We start from the raw sequence: 18,783 nt of genomic DNA on the forward strand, positions 1-18,783 counted from the left end.
TGTAGGTAGCTGATGTGGGATTTTCCTCTGTACCATTGATTAATAAAGAAACTGCTTTGGACCTATAGCAAGGCAGAACTTAGGTAGGCAGGGAAAGCTAGGTTGAATGCTGGGAGATAGAAGGGTGGAGTCAGGGAGAAGCCATGTAGCTCCCACCAGAGACAGACGCCGAAACATCACCGGATAAGCCACAGGCACGTGATGATACACAGATTAATGGATATGGTTTAAATTAATATGTAAGATTTAGCCAATAAGAAGCTAGAACTAATGGGTCAAACAGTGAATTAATTAATACATTTTCTGCGTGATGGGGGCTGAGCAGCTGGGGACCAACAAGTGGCCCTCTCCTACTAGAGGTAGTGATGTCTGCAGTCATGGCAGGTAGGTCTGCCCTTCATTGGAGGGGGGATATGTTTTTTTTCAGTGTTGACTGACCTAACATTAGACATGTGTCTGGTAGATAAATGTATGTTTTTGTTTGTGTTGAAGGGGGAAATTTAATAACCTGAAACAAATTATGGTGTACACTTGTTTGAGTAATTTATTGTCATTTTTAAAATAAAAACATGTTTGTTTCAACCAGGTCTCAGGCAAGACTATGCTTCCACGTCAGCGTCCGTGTCCAGACACAGCTCCAGTGTGTCACTGAGTTCAGGAAAAAAAGGGACATGTAGCGATCAAGAATACGACCGGTACAGCTTGGAGGACGAGGAAGAATTTGATCATTTGCCACCACCTCAGCCTCGCCTTCCGAGGTGTTCGCCTTTCCAAAGAGGAATTCCCCACTCACAGACTTTTTCCAGCATCCGCGATTGTAGGAGGAGCCCCAGTTCCCAGTATTTTCCTTCAAATAATTTCCAGCAGCCACAGTATTATTCACCTCAAGCCCAAACTCCAGATCAGCAACCAAATAGGACCAACGGAGGTAGGTTGTGTCATACCGTCAACACATCGCTGGCAGGTGTTTCTCGGATCTAACTTCATCCCTATCAGTTTGGTCTAAATTTACATCTAAAATTGGCCATCTTCTAGTTACGTCTCAGCTTTATAGATTTCTGACTTCAGGAAGACTACCGTGATGATCCCACCTCAGAATCACACTGAGATGGGGAGACCTTTTTGTGTATTTGTGTGTACACAGCGCGCACACATACGCATGCACATGTATTCACTTAGAGGTCAATGGCTGTTGGCTTCATTAATGATTCTCCACCTTATTTTTTGAGACCAGGTATCCCACTGAATCTGGAACTTGCTGCTGTGGCTATATTGACTGCCTGACAGGCCCTGGTGTGTTTGTTTGCTTTCCTAGAGCTGAGATTATAGGAATTCTTTTTATTTGGGTGCTGGTGGATCTGAACTCAGGTTCTCATGCTTTGTGATGCCCGTGTTTTACTGACTGAGCCATCTCTCCAGCCCCCGAGGGTGGAAATCTTTATGTTGCAGTTTGTCCTACTGTTTGTAGGGAGCCAGTATTGTGCAGCCTGAGGACTTCATGGCTGAGCTCCATGTAGTTGAAGGCCCCGTATTGCATTGATAACATCAATAGCCTCTTACTGTGGGCTTTAGCGCAGACTGATAGGAAGTGTTGACAATGAGGCTTTGGGAGGATGCTGCTCTTGCACACTCGGACAAGGGGAGTCTATTAAAGCAGGCTTCAGAAGCCTAACTTTAAGTTAATATCTGTGAAGCAGTAGGATTGGAGAGACGGGCTATGTGGCCTGTCAATGAAAAGTTCATCTGTAGTGTCAGTGTGATGGGGTATAATTCTCTTTCATATTCTTTTTTTTACAATTTTCTTTCTCATATTCCAAGGAATTAGACTCTATGACTACTGAGAACCACAGAGAGAACATGCATGTCCTAAGGCTGGTGTGTGTGTGTGTGTGTGTGTGTGCATGCGTGCACACGCGTATGCATGCTTATGAATGCACATGTGTGTATGCGTGCGTGCATGCATGTGTGTATGTGTATGTGTATGTAGAAGGTCCATGCAGAGCCTAGAAAACTGGAAGAAACTACTTAACTTGCTTTGAACCTCTATAGTTAGAGCCTTTAATTACCAAAGCCTACCATTTCCCAAAGTCTAGAAGTAAACAAATAATGTTTGTGAATGTCACCAAGGTGACTACAAATTGGATTACTGATCAGATGCTGCACATTTTAGTTTCATTGTTTCTTCTGCCATACTGTGTTATCCCGGAAACCGGAAGTTCGTCTGAAAGCATTTAAAGCATTATATTTGGAGTTTCTCTCTTGAGAGTCTCAGATTTTAAGTTTAAGGTCTGGCTAAAGAAAGTCATAACAGTTAACACCGTAAAGCTCTGAACGGCAGCCAGATGGTGCTACATTCTCCGTGCTTACTGGACACAGCGTCACAGTTTAAAGGTGTTTTCCAGCACCACAGTTGAGCTTGCCATGCAGCTGCTGACTCTACATCTTGCCTGCTGTCTTAGTTTAAGTCACTATTTCTGCGGTGAAACTCTGTGACTAAAAAGCAAGTTGAGGAGAAAGGGTTTATTTGGCTTACACTTCCACATTGCTGTTCAAGTGAGTCGGGTTAGGAACCTGGCGGCAGGAGCTGATGCAGAGGTCATGGAACAGTGCTGCTTACGGCTTGTTCCTCGTGGCTTGCTCAGCCTGCTTCTTTTAGAACCCAGGACCACCAGCTTAGGGATGGCACCACCCACAGTGGGCTAGACCCTCCCCCAGCGATGATCACTAATTGAAAAAAGGCCTTACAGTTGGAGCTCATGGGAACATCTCCTCAACTGAGGTTCCTTCCCCTCTAATAACTCTAGCTTGGGTCAAGTTGATACACAAAACACATCACTATTAAGCCACAACCTGTCCTTTCTTATTCATCCCCAAGATGTCACATTAAAAACATAAATAAATTTGAAAGTCCCACAGTCTTTACAAATTCAAACACATTAAAATTCCAGTCCCTTTAAAATAACCAATTTCTTAAAATCTACAGTCTCGTCTCTCAACTGTGGTCTCCAGTAATACTTTCTTACTAAGAGGGAAAGATCAGGCAGGACAAAGTTACAGTCAAATCAAAGCAGAACCAGATTCCAACCATCCAGTGTCTGGGATGCACTCTGGATCTTCACTTCTCTGCCACTTCCCTCTCTGCACACACACCTTGCCTTCTTGGCTCTGGCTGGGCTGGCTCACTGCACTGCTACTGCTGTTTTTGGTGGTCATCCCATGGTATTTGCATGTACAAAACTCTGGAGTCTTCAGCTGCCACTGAGGCTGCACCCCTTCACGAATACCCTCTCCTGTGCTCTCACAGTGCCAAGCCTCAGTTTCTTACCATGACCCCTTCATGCCTTAAAAGCGGGGACCACCTGGGTGACTCCTACACATTACCAAGTCTGGCTGCCAACATGAGGCACAATTTTGGCCGCCTCTGGAACACAGCTTCGCTGGGGTCTCAGGAATCGCTTCCCAGACTTCACTTCAGAGATACTGGTTTCTTCTTGATCATTGCTAATTTCTTAGTGCCAGCTGACCAGCATCAAGTACCCCATTAAAGCACAGCTTCACTTTGGTAGTCCTGATATCTTGTTAATCACAGCTGACTCTTAAGCCCCAGCTAACCGGAACTAAAAGATGTTAATTCAGAATAACAAGTGGCCCCGAAAGAGTCTTCAAGCTTCCCTCTGAAACTTCACAAGCCAGAGCTCCAACCTCTGTACCGCTCTCAACATTTTTCTCCCAAGTTCCCACAGAACACAAAGAACTCTTAACACTCAATAGCTCTTCTAGCCCAAAGTCCCAAAGTCCTTCCACAGTCCTCCCTAAAACATAGTCAGGTCTGTCACAGCAATACCCCGCTCCTGGTACCAGTTATTCTTGGTTAGGGTTTCTATTGCTGTGAAACACAAAGGCAACTTGGGGAAGAAAAGGTTTATTTGTCTTACACTATAGTCCATCACTGAAGGAAGTCAGGACAGGAACTCAAGCAGTTTTGGAATCTGGAGGCAGAAGCTGATGCAGAGGCTGCAGAGGGGAGCTGCTTACTGCCTTGCTTGCTTATAAAACTCAGAAGACCAGTCCAGCGGTGGCACCACCCACCATGGCCTGGTGATGATCACCAATTGAGAAAACGCCTTATAGCTGGATCTCATCAAGGCATCTCCTCTACTGAGGCTCCTTCCTCTCTGATGACTCTAGCTTGAATCAAGTTGACCCCCAAACCCAGACAGTACAACTGGTATCGTCAGTGGGATTGTTCCCTTCCATGCCGTTGCCTGTCCTACCTTAGAAAAGGGGTAACCCTTTGGTCAAACACCATTCGGGAAGGATTAGGTTTCCCTGAAGCCCATGCTACGATGCTGCTCGCAGGCAAACAGGCACGTACTCCATTCAGGTTCTGCATGCGAGGGGGCATGGATGCAAAGGTATTTTTCCAGATGTGCTTCTGATGAATCTGCTTCGTGGCTGAGAGCACGGGCTCTGAATCAGCGGGGCCTGAGTCCAGTCCTGCCTTCCCACACAGCCCGTCCACGCTGAAGTTTCTCAGGTCACTGAACTTTGGTTTTCTAAGCTGCAAAGCAAAGCAAAGATAACATGTGACTTTCAGAAAACATCTCTGTAATTTCCCATCAAGCCATCTGGTGTCTCTCCCAACTTTAATACATTATGAGGAATAAATTAAATAATAAAATACTACATTGCCTGGAGTAGATATGCTGAATAAAATTTCTCTCCCACTCCACCTACACTTTTTTGAATATTTTTAAAACATATGGCTCAGATATCTGAGCCTCCATTTGTTACCATAGAATGTCATTTGAACCAACTTATGAAAGAAAAATGATAACTTTGAGAATATCCAGTATTCTTCTCAACCCCTAAAACAATATAAGTGGGAGGGAATAACTATTAGCTATTGGTTCTATTTTTAAAAATAATAAAAAGTTTAAAAGAGGACATGAAGTTGGGATCCTGGAGTAAACTGGAGCAGGGAAGGGAGTAGATATGATAAAGAAACATTATATACATGTATAAAATTTTTAAACAATAAGATGTTATTTTTAAAATGTACTGAATTTTGTATAATTATCGTGATGAAATATACCTCACTCAAACTAAACCCAGCTGGCATGGTAGCACACACCTTTAATTCTAGCATTGGGGAAGCAGAGGCAGGTGGATCAATAAGTTCAAGACCAGCTTGATATATGATGAGTTCTAGGCCAGCCACACCTACATAGTGATATGATATTTGTCTTTCTGGGTCTGGGTTACCTCACTCACTATTCATAGCAGCATTGTTTGTCATAGCCAGAACCTAGAAACAACCTAAATGCCCTTGACTGAAGAATGAATAAGGAAAATGTGGTACATTTACACAGCAGAAAAAAATAATGACATCTTGAAATTTGCAGGCAAATGGATGGAGCTAGAAAATACCATATAGAAATAAATTTTTAAAATATTGTTTTTGTGGCTCGTACACTATCTACTTTCAAAAGTGAAAGCTCATAAGGTTCTTCATGCATTTTTGGGAAATCATTGAATTGGGACTTGTTTGTCAGACAGTAAATGCTTCATCAGATAACAGAAGTAACTAACCTTAGTAGATTCTTTCCCACCCTCCTGTACTCTTTCAGGGTTTGGGGAGTGGGATGCAGTCATTGGTAGCACAGTGACCTTCCGTGGGGGAGGAGGAGGCCTGTGTTGGCAGGTGAAACTACTCCTTGATTCCTGGGCTGTCTGTGCTCCACAATAGGCTGAGTTTTGCTGCCCCCTGACCCTGAGCATCTGAATTCTATTCTCAGTCTCTTTCTTCTTCTGTTTATTGGCCCTTGAAGATAAAATCTCTGATTTCTTAGGAAGATGAAATTAGGACATTACTTTTTAGTCCTTGGACTTTAAAGTGTGTGAGTACATTCCAGATTGTTTGCCAGTGAAGTGAACCATATTTCCGGATGGGCTGATTCAACCACAGGCCACAGCTCAGCCCACAGTGTCCTAAGGATTTGTATTCAGACAGCTTATTAGTAAGGGCCTATTTCAGGATTATGGAGTTAGGAAATTGGCTTGGAACCCAAATGTGAGTAAAGACTGCTTTTAAAGATCCGTGTGTCTTGATTAATGGAGATTAGCCACACATGATATATGTACCTTATCTGGATCATGGGTTGGGGAGGGAATGTAATAAATGGCATTCTTGAGATATTTGGAAGACTTTTGCTTATGAATTATGATGCTCCTGTGCTTAAATGTGATAACAAGTATTGTGATTCTATAGACATTTCTTCCTCTTAGGAGATCCAGATGCATTTAGGGTTAAAGTATCAAGAGTGTCTGAAGCTTTCATACAGTTGGAAGTAAACAGATGTACATGTTACGATGAACTAACTATGGCAGAATGGAAAGAGCTGGTAGTTCCAGGAAGAAAACATGCATGTGCTCATGGTATAGTATTTCATTGCTGTGTTTAAAACTTTTATGGGAGATTTTTGCAAATAAATACATTTAAGTTTGTTTTAGTTAATTAGCAATTAATTAATTAATACTACTAAGAATGCAACCTAGGGCCCAACCTGTGCTAGACACACCATTCTACCACTGAGCCACAGTATCAACTCCTGGAATTAAAATTTCAAAAAGTAGAAGCTCAATTTTCTAATAAATAGTATATTATTGTTTCCCTCTGCTTCTATGCTATATAAAACAATATATGGTGGAAATAGTCTCATACTGATGTAGGTTCTTCTTCTCACCAGTTGGGTGGTGTTCAAGAGACCTAGCTGTGGGTTTTTTTTAAAAAAATATCTTGCTTTTATCACATACGCTGCACACACACACACACACACACACACACACACCCTTTGTTGACTATTTTAAGTGCCTGCCGTATGGGGCTGGGGCCTTTAATAGGAATGGGAAGATTTAAGACATACTATTAAAAATAGACCTCTCATAGGATTGGGTGTGAAGGTCGTTGATAGAGTGCGTGCTGCGCTTGAGAAGCCTTGGGCTTATTCTCAACTCTGGGGGTCAGGGAAGCCTCGAGGTGGTCTTCCCTGAATCTGAGGTTTGTTTTCCGTGCATTATTACCCTGTTTACTGAGTTCAGAAGATAGTAAGTGGAAAGCATCAGAAGTGGATTGTGCTGCAAGTTTTAGTAACTGGGGAGAAGGAAGCCTAGATTGAGAAAATGCCTCCATAAGTTTGGGCTATGGGGCCAGATCGTCACATATTCCTTTAATCCCTGCATTGGGAGGCAGAGGCAGGTGGATCACTGAGTTTGAGGCCAGCCTGGTTTGCAGAGCTAGTTCCAGGACAGCTACTACAGAGAAACCCTATTTTGAAAAACCAAAGAGGAAGAATCGGCCCGTGGGCAAGATTGCAGAGTGTTTTCTTAGTGATTGATGGGTGAAGGTCCACCCCATTGTGGGCGGGGCCACCCCTGAGTCCTGGATTCTATATATGGTGCCTCTCCATGGTCTCTGCATCAGTTCCTGCCTCCAGGTTCCTACCCTGTTTGAATTCCTGTTTTGACTTCCTTCCATGATGAACAGTGATGTAGAAGTTGTAAGCTGAATAAACCCCTTCCTCCGTAGCTTGCTTTTAGTCATGGTGTTTCATCACGGCACTAGCAACCCTAACTAAGACATAGACAGTAGGTTTTAAATAACTTTTACTATCGACTTGTTCTAAAATTTTATCGATCCTTTATTATAGGTATGAAAGTGCAAGAAAAACAGTATGTGTGTTTTGGAACTATAACTATCTATGGTTTTAGATAGCTGGGATATTGGAAGGAATCCAGTAGGAAATGACTATAATGAAAAAAGCAACCAGGAGACAGGAGAGTCTATGGCAGGAGGCGGGGAGGTGGGAGCGGCAGATTCCCCAGCCAGCAGGTGTGTAGAAGAGCCCCTCTGTGAAGCAGGAGTTGAATATATTCTTAATGTATTAACGTGGGTTTGCAGGTTGGCTTAACTACTTTCCAAAATCCCTTGTTGTACATATGTATTATGTAATGTGCTTTTTACACTTGCTTGATTATCTGTCGGTCCCTAAACTACACCAAAGAGCAAACGTTGCTAGACAGAGGTAGAGTCGGGGAATATAAGCAGTGAAGATGGTGTGGTGTATCAGGAGAGAATTGTGAAGTGCTCTGGTTTGATTTTCAGTCCATCATGAGGAGTCAATACGTCACTGGTTTCTGATTTAGCTTGAAAAAAAAAGTGACCATGAGACGTATGTCCTGTTATGCATACTCCAGTGTATATTAGAGTATATTTTGTGGAGATAATTCTTAACAGATTTTAGCGAAGAAAAGAATTACTGCAAATTTAGGCATTACCATGTTTGGGGTCTTCCAAAATTTCAGCTCTACTCTACTTTTCAAAATGTTATTCGTTAATATTTAATTTCCTTCACTTTGGAGAAACTGAATTTAAGTTCATGTTAATTTTTCTCTCTAGGATTGATAATGGAACAGAAAATAAGAAGTGCTGGTTTAAACCATAAGTTCAGTGAGATTTAGAAACTGGTGGGCTCATTCATTTGGTATCCCTAGTGTATATAGACTACTTGGCATTTAGTCTCTGCACCATAAGTATTTCTTCTGTTCATTCCTTCCGTCCATTGGTATGGCCTGAATGGCAGTACTGGGGCATCGGGAGATAAGTCTTGTGTCTGTTGAGCCTATAATCTGGAGGCCTAATCTGGCCCTTGTTCAGAATTTTAGGCTTTGGGATTGCAATAAAATGGATTGGAAGTAGAGCTGAGCTCGTTGTGTCCCCGTGTTTGAGAAAAGTGTGGCAGGGTCCCTGGAAACCAATGAAGTGGATTGTGTAGAAATGGTGACAGAAAGTGGCCGTGACCTGTGTGATGGTGGCGAGCCTGATGAGTATTAGAACTGACAGGATCTGGGGTCTGGAGTCCAAAAGGAGGGGAGTAGGCCAAGCTGAAATGGAAAGGGATGAAGTTCAGTTTAGTGCTTGGTCCGGGTTGGCCTTAGTGGCCGGATGTACCACTTGGTGGTAATGGGGCAGGCGGAGGTTCAGTAAAGAACCAATTACCTTCAACAGATGTTTGGCACTTTCAAATCTGAGCCAGGCTGTTTATGTGTAACTCTCTGTCACCTTCTGATGGCAGAAAACTCACCTAGCAGGAAAGAAACAAAATCAGGCCATTCAGTCTTTTGGTCTTTCCCCTGGAGTGTGCAAACCGCTTGCATACCGGGAGGGTTAACACTTTGAAGAAGTTAATGCAACTTGTGGCCATCATAAGACAGTTTAGATTGAAATTTAAAGGAGGGGGGGAATTTTATTAATTTATTCCATTTTGACGTGTTAGCAAAAGATTTAGTAAGTGTTGGTTTTGAATCTCATATTATTTTTTAAATTAGCATGTGCCTTTATTTTTAGTGTTTTCATTTCTAAATGACTCCAAGGTTATTTTCAAACCTTATCTGATGTAGTGTTATGCACTTACTGAGTATAACAAACAGCAAGTTGATTAGGATGCTGTGTTTTCTCTTGTCAACAACGTATCTGTTAGCATTTTCTAGGGCATATATTGCCCTTACAAGAGGTCAGTTCTTAGCCCGTTTGCTATTTTCTGTGTGCCACTGATCAAAATGACAGTTTTACTTATTTACTTTTGAAAGCACATGTTCTGATTGGAGGGGCATTCATGTGTGGTTTTTAACTTAAGAAAAATCCGTTCTTCTTTTAGATAAGCTACGAAGAAGTATGCCTAACCTGGCCCGGACACCAAGCACCGCAGCAGTCAGCAGCAACCTTAGCTCTCCCGTGACCGTGAGGAGCAGTCAGAGTTTTGACTCCAGCTTGCATGGAGCTGGAAGTGGGATCTCAAGGGTACCATCCTGCAGTAAGTGTAACCCAGTGATGGCGCTGATCATTCTAATTAGTCTAATAAATTATAGGGCACCTTCACACCCCAGGATAACAGACCTGCAAAGTAATCACGAGTTTGATCATTATACAAACCTCTTACCCATGCAAACTCTCTTCTTTCGGTCAGTCAGTCTGTCAATTTTATTAGAGAGAAGCACTCTAGTTTGGTCCAGCCGTTACTTCGGTCACATTATTTTTTTTTTTACCATTCCGAGCATTTCCCTCCAAAGATGATCTATTTTAGTGTGTCTAAGGTACTTTGTATCTCCTCCATTCCAGTATACCACAGGGTCGTTGCTCACTTACTGTCTGTCTTCCCCGTCAATGAGCGATGTAGTGTTAACCCTGGTGTGTGCTTTTCAGGAAGAAAGATGTGTTTAGTTCACGTTTTCAGAGGAACTTTTTGGTCCATGGCTGGTGGCTCTATTGTTTTGTGCCTGAGACAAGGGAGATGTTAATGAACTTGTGGAGAAGGTGGCTGCCCAGTTCACACTGGCAAGGACACAGAAGATAAACAGGGAGTGGCTATATTCCTTCAGTGACCTACCCCATGACCTGCCTCTTCCACTCACAAGTCCTAAAATTTCTGTCACCTTCAAAATAGCAACCAAGCCTTTGACACCTATGCCTGTGGGTAACCTTTTGTATTTGAACAATAATATTTTGTCCCTGGCCAGCTCTTGTCCATTTGGTAATATAAAAGATTTTTAACCTATCTCCATGAATTCCCATGGTCTTCACAGTTTTTAAAGTCCTCAGAGCTCCAAGTTCAAAGTCCCCCCACGACCTAAGCCATGTCATTGAGTCTGTGGGTCACTTTTGGGTGTGTTGGTGCATGTTTAGTGTTCTGCGTAATATAGAATAGTCTTTCATTGATTTCTATCTTTGGTAATTTGAGAGACTTCACATCTCTCAAATTAAGCTTACTTCCAAGTATTTAATTATTTATTTTTTGCAAATAGTATTTTACTTCAAATTTAGCTTCCTCTAGTTTCTTGGTGTATTAATTTCCTTGTTTCTATAAGAGAACACAATTAAGGATGGGAGCGTTATCTTGGCTCACAAATTGAGAGTGTAGCCTATCATGGGAGGAAGGCGTGGAGCAGGGGGCCGGTCACATTACATCTGCACAGGGGGGTGAATGCTGGTACTCAGCCAGTTGCCCTCCTTCTCTGCTGCCCAGGACCCACCCAATAGGATGGCACTGTCCACGTTTAGGATAGGTCTTTCCTCAATTAAACCTTTCTAGAAAAATGCTCATTAATACACCAGACATGTGTTTCCATGGTGATTCTAGTCTGCTTAAGTTGACAGGGAAGAGCAACTGTTACAGATGACATTTAGAATATAGTTGATCATTGTATTTTGGTATAATATCTAGGGACCCGGCTGAATTCACTTACCCTAACAGTTGAGGTTCTCTATATATACCCAATCTAGTCATTCATATTATCAACAAAGCATAATGGAGAATGTTCAGTCTTCCATCATCAGGAAAACAGATAATTATGACATTATATATCATAGCATGTGGTATTCATATCAGCATTATATGGGACAAAGGAATCCAGACACAGAAAGAAACGTAGGATGTGATTCCGATGTCGAACTGGCCAGAGTGTGATGAGGGAAGGGAATGTGTTATCTTTGGAGGTGTTTCCCTGGGAGGCAGCGTGTGGCCATCTGTGAGGACTTAGTGAAGCTGTGTGTCTTGAGATGGGGACACTAATGTGTTCCCTGTAGAAAGTCACCAACATATGTGCTTAAGGTTTATTATACATAGTGCTTTAAAGGAAGTTGAGCCAGATTCACATATTGAACTGTGTTTTAATTAACAGACCTTTTTCCATTTAAAATCTATTAACAAAAAATTTTTGCATGAAGGCTAAACTGTGCCTCTTCATCCTTAGAGAAAAGGAGCACAAACTTAAATATTTCTGCCTGTTTATTGCTCTTGACTGTAAAATGATTCCCAATGTTGAGAAAAACTTAAGGATTGTTACTCAGATCACTTGCTTCGTTTTACAGATTTTTGCCACTGCTACAAAGGTCAAAATCGTGCTTTTTTAATTAAGTGGTTACTAAGGGCTTTAGGTACAAAGGCTTTAAGCAGCTTTAATGAATTTAGTTTTCAGATAAACCCTGAGATAGTGTCATAATGAATGCTACTTAAGGAATGTGCCTACAAACATCACCCCTGACTTCCTCAATAATTAAAGCTATTAAATTGTCCCCATGTTTTGTTTTCACGAGGCTATCCTCAGAGCAACTATCAAGAAATGCTAATGGGGTCTGGAGATATGGCTCAATTGTTGAGAGCACTTCCTGTTTGTCTAGTAGGCACAGTCCCCTGCATTCACATCAGGTGGCTTATAGCCATCTGGTGCACACACGCTGGCGTGCACATACACACACACACACATAAATAAATAAATAAATAAATAAATAAATAAATAAATAAAATAGCAGCTCTTAAAAGGAATCCTAATAATTTCTAAGCAAACACAAATTTGTCTTGAAATAATTCAGAGTCTCTTAAATTTTCTAGAAGGAAAAACATTGTGTGTAGAATTGCCTTCTAAATTCAGCTGACCTTTGAGCAGCACAGATTCGATCTGAGCAGGTCCTTTTATACCTCTTTTTTTTCGTGAGATTTGAAAAAAAATTTGAATAAGCTTGCAGGTAAATATTGCAATTTAGAAAAATTGAGAAAGTTGAAAAGAATATGTAATTAATGCATAAAGATGGATGCTATTGTATTTTTAGTATTTAATACCATAAATATCTTCAAATCTGTTATAAACAGTTGAAGTTATAATTTACATGGATAAAAAAATTAAAAAAAAATTTATGTGCACACTTATAAACCATACGCAACCCCATATGCCAGGGAAACTCGAACAAATATAAAGTTCCATGTAAGTCCTAATTATTTTACGTATAATCTGACAATGTTAATTGATAAGGCTTTGTGTTAAGGGGGGGATACTGATGTAAGTTTGGGGAAATCACAAGTTATGACCTGGTTTTTGCCCTTCATGTTATTCATGGGTCAGGTGTATTTAGGCATAGTGTTGCTGACAGAATGGGAGACCTTCATCGGGGGAGTTTCCCTGATGTGTGCGCACGCGCACGTTTAGAACCTGTCCATCACTTACCTCTTCAGACAGTGTAGGCTCCTCTGGATGTGAACAAAACACATCTAACTGGGAGGCAGTTGAGAGTCCTTCACACAGCTTTCCTTGTCTCCTGCAGTCCCATCACCAGGACAGATTCAGCACAGAGTTCACAGCGTGGGGCATTTCCCGGTGCCTGTCCGGCAGCCCCTGAAAGCCACAGCCTACGTGAGTCCAACTGTTCAAGGCAGCAGCAGCGTGCCTTCGTCCAACAGCATGCAGCTGTACGGCAGCACCGGAATCCCTACTCCCAACAAAGCTGCAGCATCTGGGATCCTGGGCCGCAGTGCCCTTCCAAGACCTTCACTGGCAATAAATGGGAGCAACCTGCCTCGGAGCAAAATTGCACAACCTGTCAGAAGGTAAGAATAACTTCAGTTGTAGTTTATTTAGTTCAGATAACTTTCTATACTTGGACATTCAGAATGTATGCAGGTCAGCCTCACTTTTCTCCGGCTAAGTTTAACCATCGGTCACTCTCCCTAACGGCTCACCCCGGGTCTCTCTTTCTCAGTTAGGTCTCTGTGTAGTCAGATTGGCCTTTCTCCCTCCCCATCCTTGTCCCTCGACCCATCCATAGAGCTTTCATCCCGCTGTCCCAAGTTCCCTGTGGTTCGATTCCTCCCTCCTCAGGTCTGTGCTCACGATGATGCCTCTGTCCAAGGTTTGAAGCATCTTAATTTCATTCATCAGGAACTGGTCAGTTTGTATTGATAAATTCCAGATGACTCTGGCAAGTTTTTTTTTTCTCAGCTTAAAACTATCAAATTCCTTCTAAGGGTACATTTTAGACAAGGGTGGTGATAGTAAATCATGGCTCATTTTCCTTCGTAGATGCAGAGATGTACCATGTTTATGTCTGGACAGAATTATGTGACTTGTATAGTCATTGTTGGGGACCTCCATTTTTTTTCCTGAAGAAAAATACACACACACACACACACACACACACATACACACACACACACACACACACACCTTGAAGGAGGAAGATTTCTACTCTCAGTACTATCAGAGAGTATGAGAGAGTCTGTTTCCTTCAAACTTGAGAAAACATTGGGTTTTCCAAATTTACTTTTTCAATATTTTTCAAGCTCTTTGCTACTATGAAAGAAGACTCTTTATTTCAACAGCTAACAATGTGTGCCTGAGCTTATATATCTAATCAAGTTGCTCTATGTTTTAAACTGCCTTCACCTTTTCCTTCTCTGTCATAAACCTTTCCATGTATTGAAAGTTCACTTGTGTGCATGGGACACACGTGGCCTTGTGTTCTGGCCTCGGGCTCCAGCAGATGGGCACGCACTCTGAGAACCCAGAAAGATGTAACTTGACACACCTTTGGGACAGGGCCAACAGCTTGTCGTGACTGAATGGAGGAGCTGATGGGAGAGGGGAGCAGAGTGATGGGACCCTGGGGATTATTAACGGCCCCTTTGTTTTCCTCCTCTCCTCCTAGTTTCCTGCAGCCCCCGAAGCCCCTGTCTTCGCTCAGCACACTGAGGGATGGGAACTGGAGAGACGGCTGCTACTGATGCCATCTTATGGACCCTTGAAGAATAAGACAGAAGTGAAAATGAGGGTTGTGTTACCTAGCTGGCTGGGTAACAGTGGATGCTGGGATATTCTTCCCCTTTCACACGTTAACATACGTACTGCATTGTTTTTCCATGGACCAATCACAGAGACTAATGATTGCACTTACTCTCTGCCCGAGATACCGCAGCATTCTCAAACCCACGGCTGCGGTATCATGACACTTAGATCTAGGAAGTTTTTGTAGAACTGCTCTGTACCTGAATACTTTTTGAGAGACTTGAGACGTATCAATAATGCTTTGCCATATGAGGTTTTTAAAGTACCTTGTTCGTTTTACTTATATGTTCTGAACATCTTTCCATTACCCGTTCCACATTTTAATACATTGCATATTTACAACTAGGTTCTATGACATGGTTTGAATTTTAATTGTTTTATAGTTTACAGGAATTTTATTTTTTGTGCCTATTTCTTTTTATGCCTATGTAAACCACTATGGAACAACTTAAAATTTGTGCCATAAAAATATTTTTGTGGTAAGGTACTATTTTTTTAGCTCTCGGGATATATCAGCAAAAATACACCATACAATTTGAGACATAATTTTACGTTGAATGAGCACAATTTAATCTAAAGCATTGCAAGGAGACAGCCAGACGGCAGAGTTAAACGGTCTTGTCTTTTTCATTGTTAATTTATTGTCTTACATGAGTTTCATATTTATGACGATATCACAAGCACATTGCACTTAAGACCTGCAATGTTTGCTACTCAACCACAATTGATTTTCAATACTTTATTACAAAGGATGAAACTGTAATGTTTTATTAACGATGCTTCTGGAAATGGATGCATTTTAAAGCAAATAAATCTTTTTGATAGACCTTTTACAAAACCCATTTGCACTAACGAATGCTTTCTTATGGTCTGTGACTTACTATTTGTTACTGTGTACACTGCTGTTTTGGAATGTTCAGAAATAAAGACTCTATTTCAGCAATATCAGGTCACGCATGAGTGTGCAGCCTCAAAAGGGAGACCTCCCTGTTCATTTCGTTGCAGCTGTAAAAGCAGGCGCTGTGGCCATGCTTCTGGGTAAGGTCGTTGCGGAGACACTTAGAAAACCCACGTCATGAATACTGCGTTTTCTTTTTGTTTTTCTGAAATGCGTTTGATAGGAGGTACAAGGCTTTTAGTTTTGTGACCAGACTTGGTCTCAGAAAAGCCACTAGAGCTGAAGTAGCTTGCTGGCAGGACATACGTACAAATGAACTGTGTATGTGGGGATTGGAATAGCCATGGGGGGTTGGATTTGCAGGCTTTCTCAGTATCAGGGAAATCTCAAATAGTTGTCGCTGTTCTGGATAATCTCATCCAAAGAGGTCATGAAAAGTTTCAGCAAGGATGTCTATGGTTAATAACTTTTAATGTTCATCCGTGCAGTTCCTATAGAGTTGAAAGGACTTTTAAAGATGGCGGGCGGTCACTGAAAATGAAGAGTAGGCGTGTGGAGATGGATATATAAAAAAGGAAATGATGATTAGCAAGCACATCTCCCGTGGTAGCAGCCATGTGAAGCGTTTTGTCTACATCCATTGAATTTCATATCTAGTCACCCACTATTGTTTCCCCTTTAAAGACGAAGATCCTGAGTTCCAGAGAGGGGGAAAAAGGTCAGCCTTGGGCGAGCATTTGTCTGGCAAACACTGATGCTGCCTTTTGTTCGGGTCGTTTGCCTCACTCCTATGTTCTTTCCCGTGAACTTGTGTCGTTAAGTTAGTCCATATATGCATATATCGTATACAAGACATTAATCAGCTAATATATTTTATTCCGAAGAAGTTAAAGGATTTAGTTAAGTTTCAGTTTGGCTGTTTAATTTCTAAATTTTTAAGTTCTAGTTCCCTTGAGGGAATAAAAGAGAAGGTCTCTTCTCGGATTTTATAATCTTGTTCTAGAGAGAGAGTGTAAAACCTTCAACAAGTTAGCAAACTATAGCATGCTCCATCTGGAGAGTCATGGGGGGAAAGGGAGCCGTGGTAAGGGAATTCGAGAGTACACAGGTATCCTTATAACCCACGCTCAGAGGCAGCTGGGCAGGTGACATTACTGACCTGCACTGGACAGGCACTGAGGGAGACTCAGCCCTAAAGAGACCTCATGACCTTTTTTAACCTGGAAATTCTGCATAACACAAAAGCATGGATGTCTTTATAGTTCACTGTAGAATCACAGGAAACAACTTAAAACCTAGTTCACGGTAGATAAGCGGGTGGTGGTCATAGACTGTGGTCCCCACACCAGGTGAAGGGTCTTTGGAGGATTTGGAGAACAGGGATGAAGTCAGGCAGGTTGGGCACAGCAGGCTACGATGAGGACTTTGATGCTTCTCAGAAAAAGAAAGCCTGTTCCTGATCTTGAGAAGCAGAGGCTTTGGTGTGACCGTGACTGGCATTTGTGGAGGATGTGCCACAGTAAGAGCCTAGCTGTGGACACCAACAAGCTGCAAGCAGAGGGTCTTCCACCTGCTCTTCAAAGGGATGTGCTGTCACTTCGGCGGTCAGTTCACAAAGGGCTTGTCACTAGGTCCAGTCTTCAAGAGGACGATGCTATACAAGAATGTAAGTATAAGGAAATAAAAACGGTGAGGGTCCCGTAAAACCATAGAAACTTTTCTTTACCAGGTGTGTGCCCATCTGATCTGAGAAAGTGGTACAATCCTATGTGTTTTCCGGTAGTTTACAAGAATTCCGGGTCGGCATTGTTTGCTAGCCTTTCAATGTTTTAATTGCAGGTGTGTTAGTGCCTGTGGGTTCCTGGGTTGCTAGTAAGATTAAATATCCTTTCATTTTCACTCATTCATTGAACACTTATATAGAATCATTTAGATTCCTGTTCAGATCCAGTTTTTCATGAGAGGTTTTTTTTTTAGTGGTTTGTAATGCCATTTATATATTTTTGTAAGTCTTTTCATTTACGTATGCTGTTTTTAATTTTCTTAATGGGGTGTTTTGTTGAGTAGAAATACTCATTTTAATTTTATACAGTTTGTCATGCTGTTCGGTTTTTTGCTTGTTTTGCTATTTAATTTTTTTTTTAATTTAAGTGTGCTTGTGGGGTAGGGAAAGGGAGAAAGAGAGAAAATGCTCAAACAGGTTCCTGAGGAACGTGGAGACATCAGAGCCCCTTTATGAGCAGTTGTAAGCAGCGTGCAGCCTACTGTGGGTGCTGGGAACCCAAGCTGTGTCCTCTGCAAGAGCAGCAATGCTTTAAACATTGACCTATTGCTGCAGCCCCACCATGCTGTTCTTAAAGGTTAATCCTTGTGTCTTTTAAAAGAATAGGCCCTCATCCTGTGGTCAATTAAAAAAATATGTATTCTATATTTTTGAAGTTTTATTATTGCTTTCATACACAGGTTTATAGTCAGCCTTGGTTTGTATGTGCTATGTGAAGTAGAGGAACAATCGTATTTTATATCTTCCATGTGGATATCTGGTCTTATTCCATTCTTCTCTATGCTACACATATGTCATTATGTGTCTGTCCATCTATGCTCTCATTAGAACCTTGTAGTTGTAATCACTGTACCTTTATGTGCTCTTAACTAGCAGAACAGTCTGCTACCTTGTTTTGTTTCTGATGTCATGGCTAATGCCTTTTTATAAACATACACACACACTCACGTTTACTCAAATTCTTCAAGTTCTTGTTGGCATCTGCCTAGAGTTTTACTGGGAGTGCCTTTAATTTAGGATAAACTTAATCTTTATGATTTTAAATCTTAAACTTCATGAGCATGGGCTAACTTTTATTCAAGGGTTCCTCAATCTCTTATTAAATGTACAAAATCCTCATGGAGGACTTCTTCATGATTTATCAGATGAATTTATAGGAATTGAACCTTTATGCTTTTTATAATTGATATCTTAAAAGTTTCTCCATATATATACCATTAATCTTTACTTAGCTTCGTCATCCTTTTAGGCACCATGAGATTCCCTAGTTTCTTCCATCTCATCTTAGTGTATGCAATTCAAGTTCCAGGTAGAAACTAGGGAAAGGGTTCATTGTAAACAGTGGGCATCTTGGGACCTCAGAGAACACCATCAGCATTTAGGATAAGAGATTTAGAGAAAGGTTCACAGTGTTGTGATGGGGCTGAGAGGA

The 18,783-nt window shown here is 41.5% G+C and overlaps 1 protein-coding gene across 2 annotated transcripts in view; it reads left to right on the forward strand.

The window, feature by feature from the left end:
• The window catches only part of Slain1 (SLAIN motif family member 1), a 53,369-nt gene extending 37,756 nt beyond the window's left edge, over positions 1–15,613 (forward strand). For both annotated transcript variants that reach the window (XM_075949718.1, XM_075949719.1), the window contains 4 exons: positions 587–928; positions 9,717–9,872; positions 13,154–13,436; positions 14,534–15,613. In XM_075949718.1, the coding sequence (XP_075805833.1) occupies positions 587–928; positions 9,717–9,872; positions 13,154–13,436; positions 14,534–14,609 (857 nt within the window). In that variant the 3' untranslated portion in view covers positions 14,610–15,613. The remainder of the gene's footprint in view (positions 1–586; positions 929–9,716; positions 9,873–13,153; positions 13,437–14,533) is intronic.
• Positions 15,614–18,783: the final 3,170 nt, after the last annotated feature.

Source organism: Microtus pennsylvanicus, chromosome 15, assembly GCF_037038515.1.
Source record: "Microtus pennsylvanicus isolate mMicPen1 chromosome 15, mMicPen1.hap1, whole genome shotgun sequence".
Classification (NCBI taxonomy): Eukaryota; Metazoa; Chordata; class Mammalia; order Rodentia; family Cricetidae; genus Microtus; species Microtus pennsylvanicus.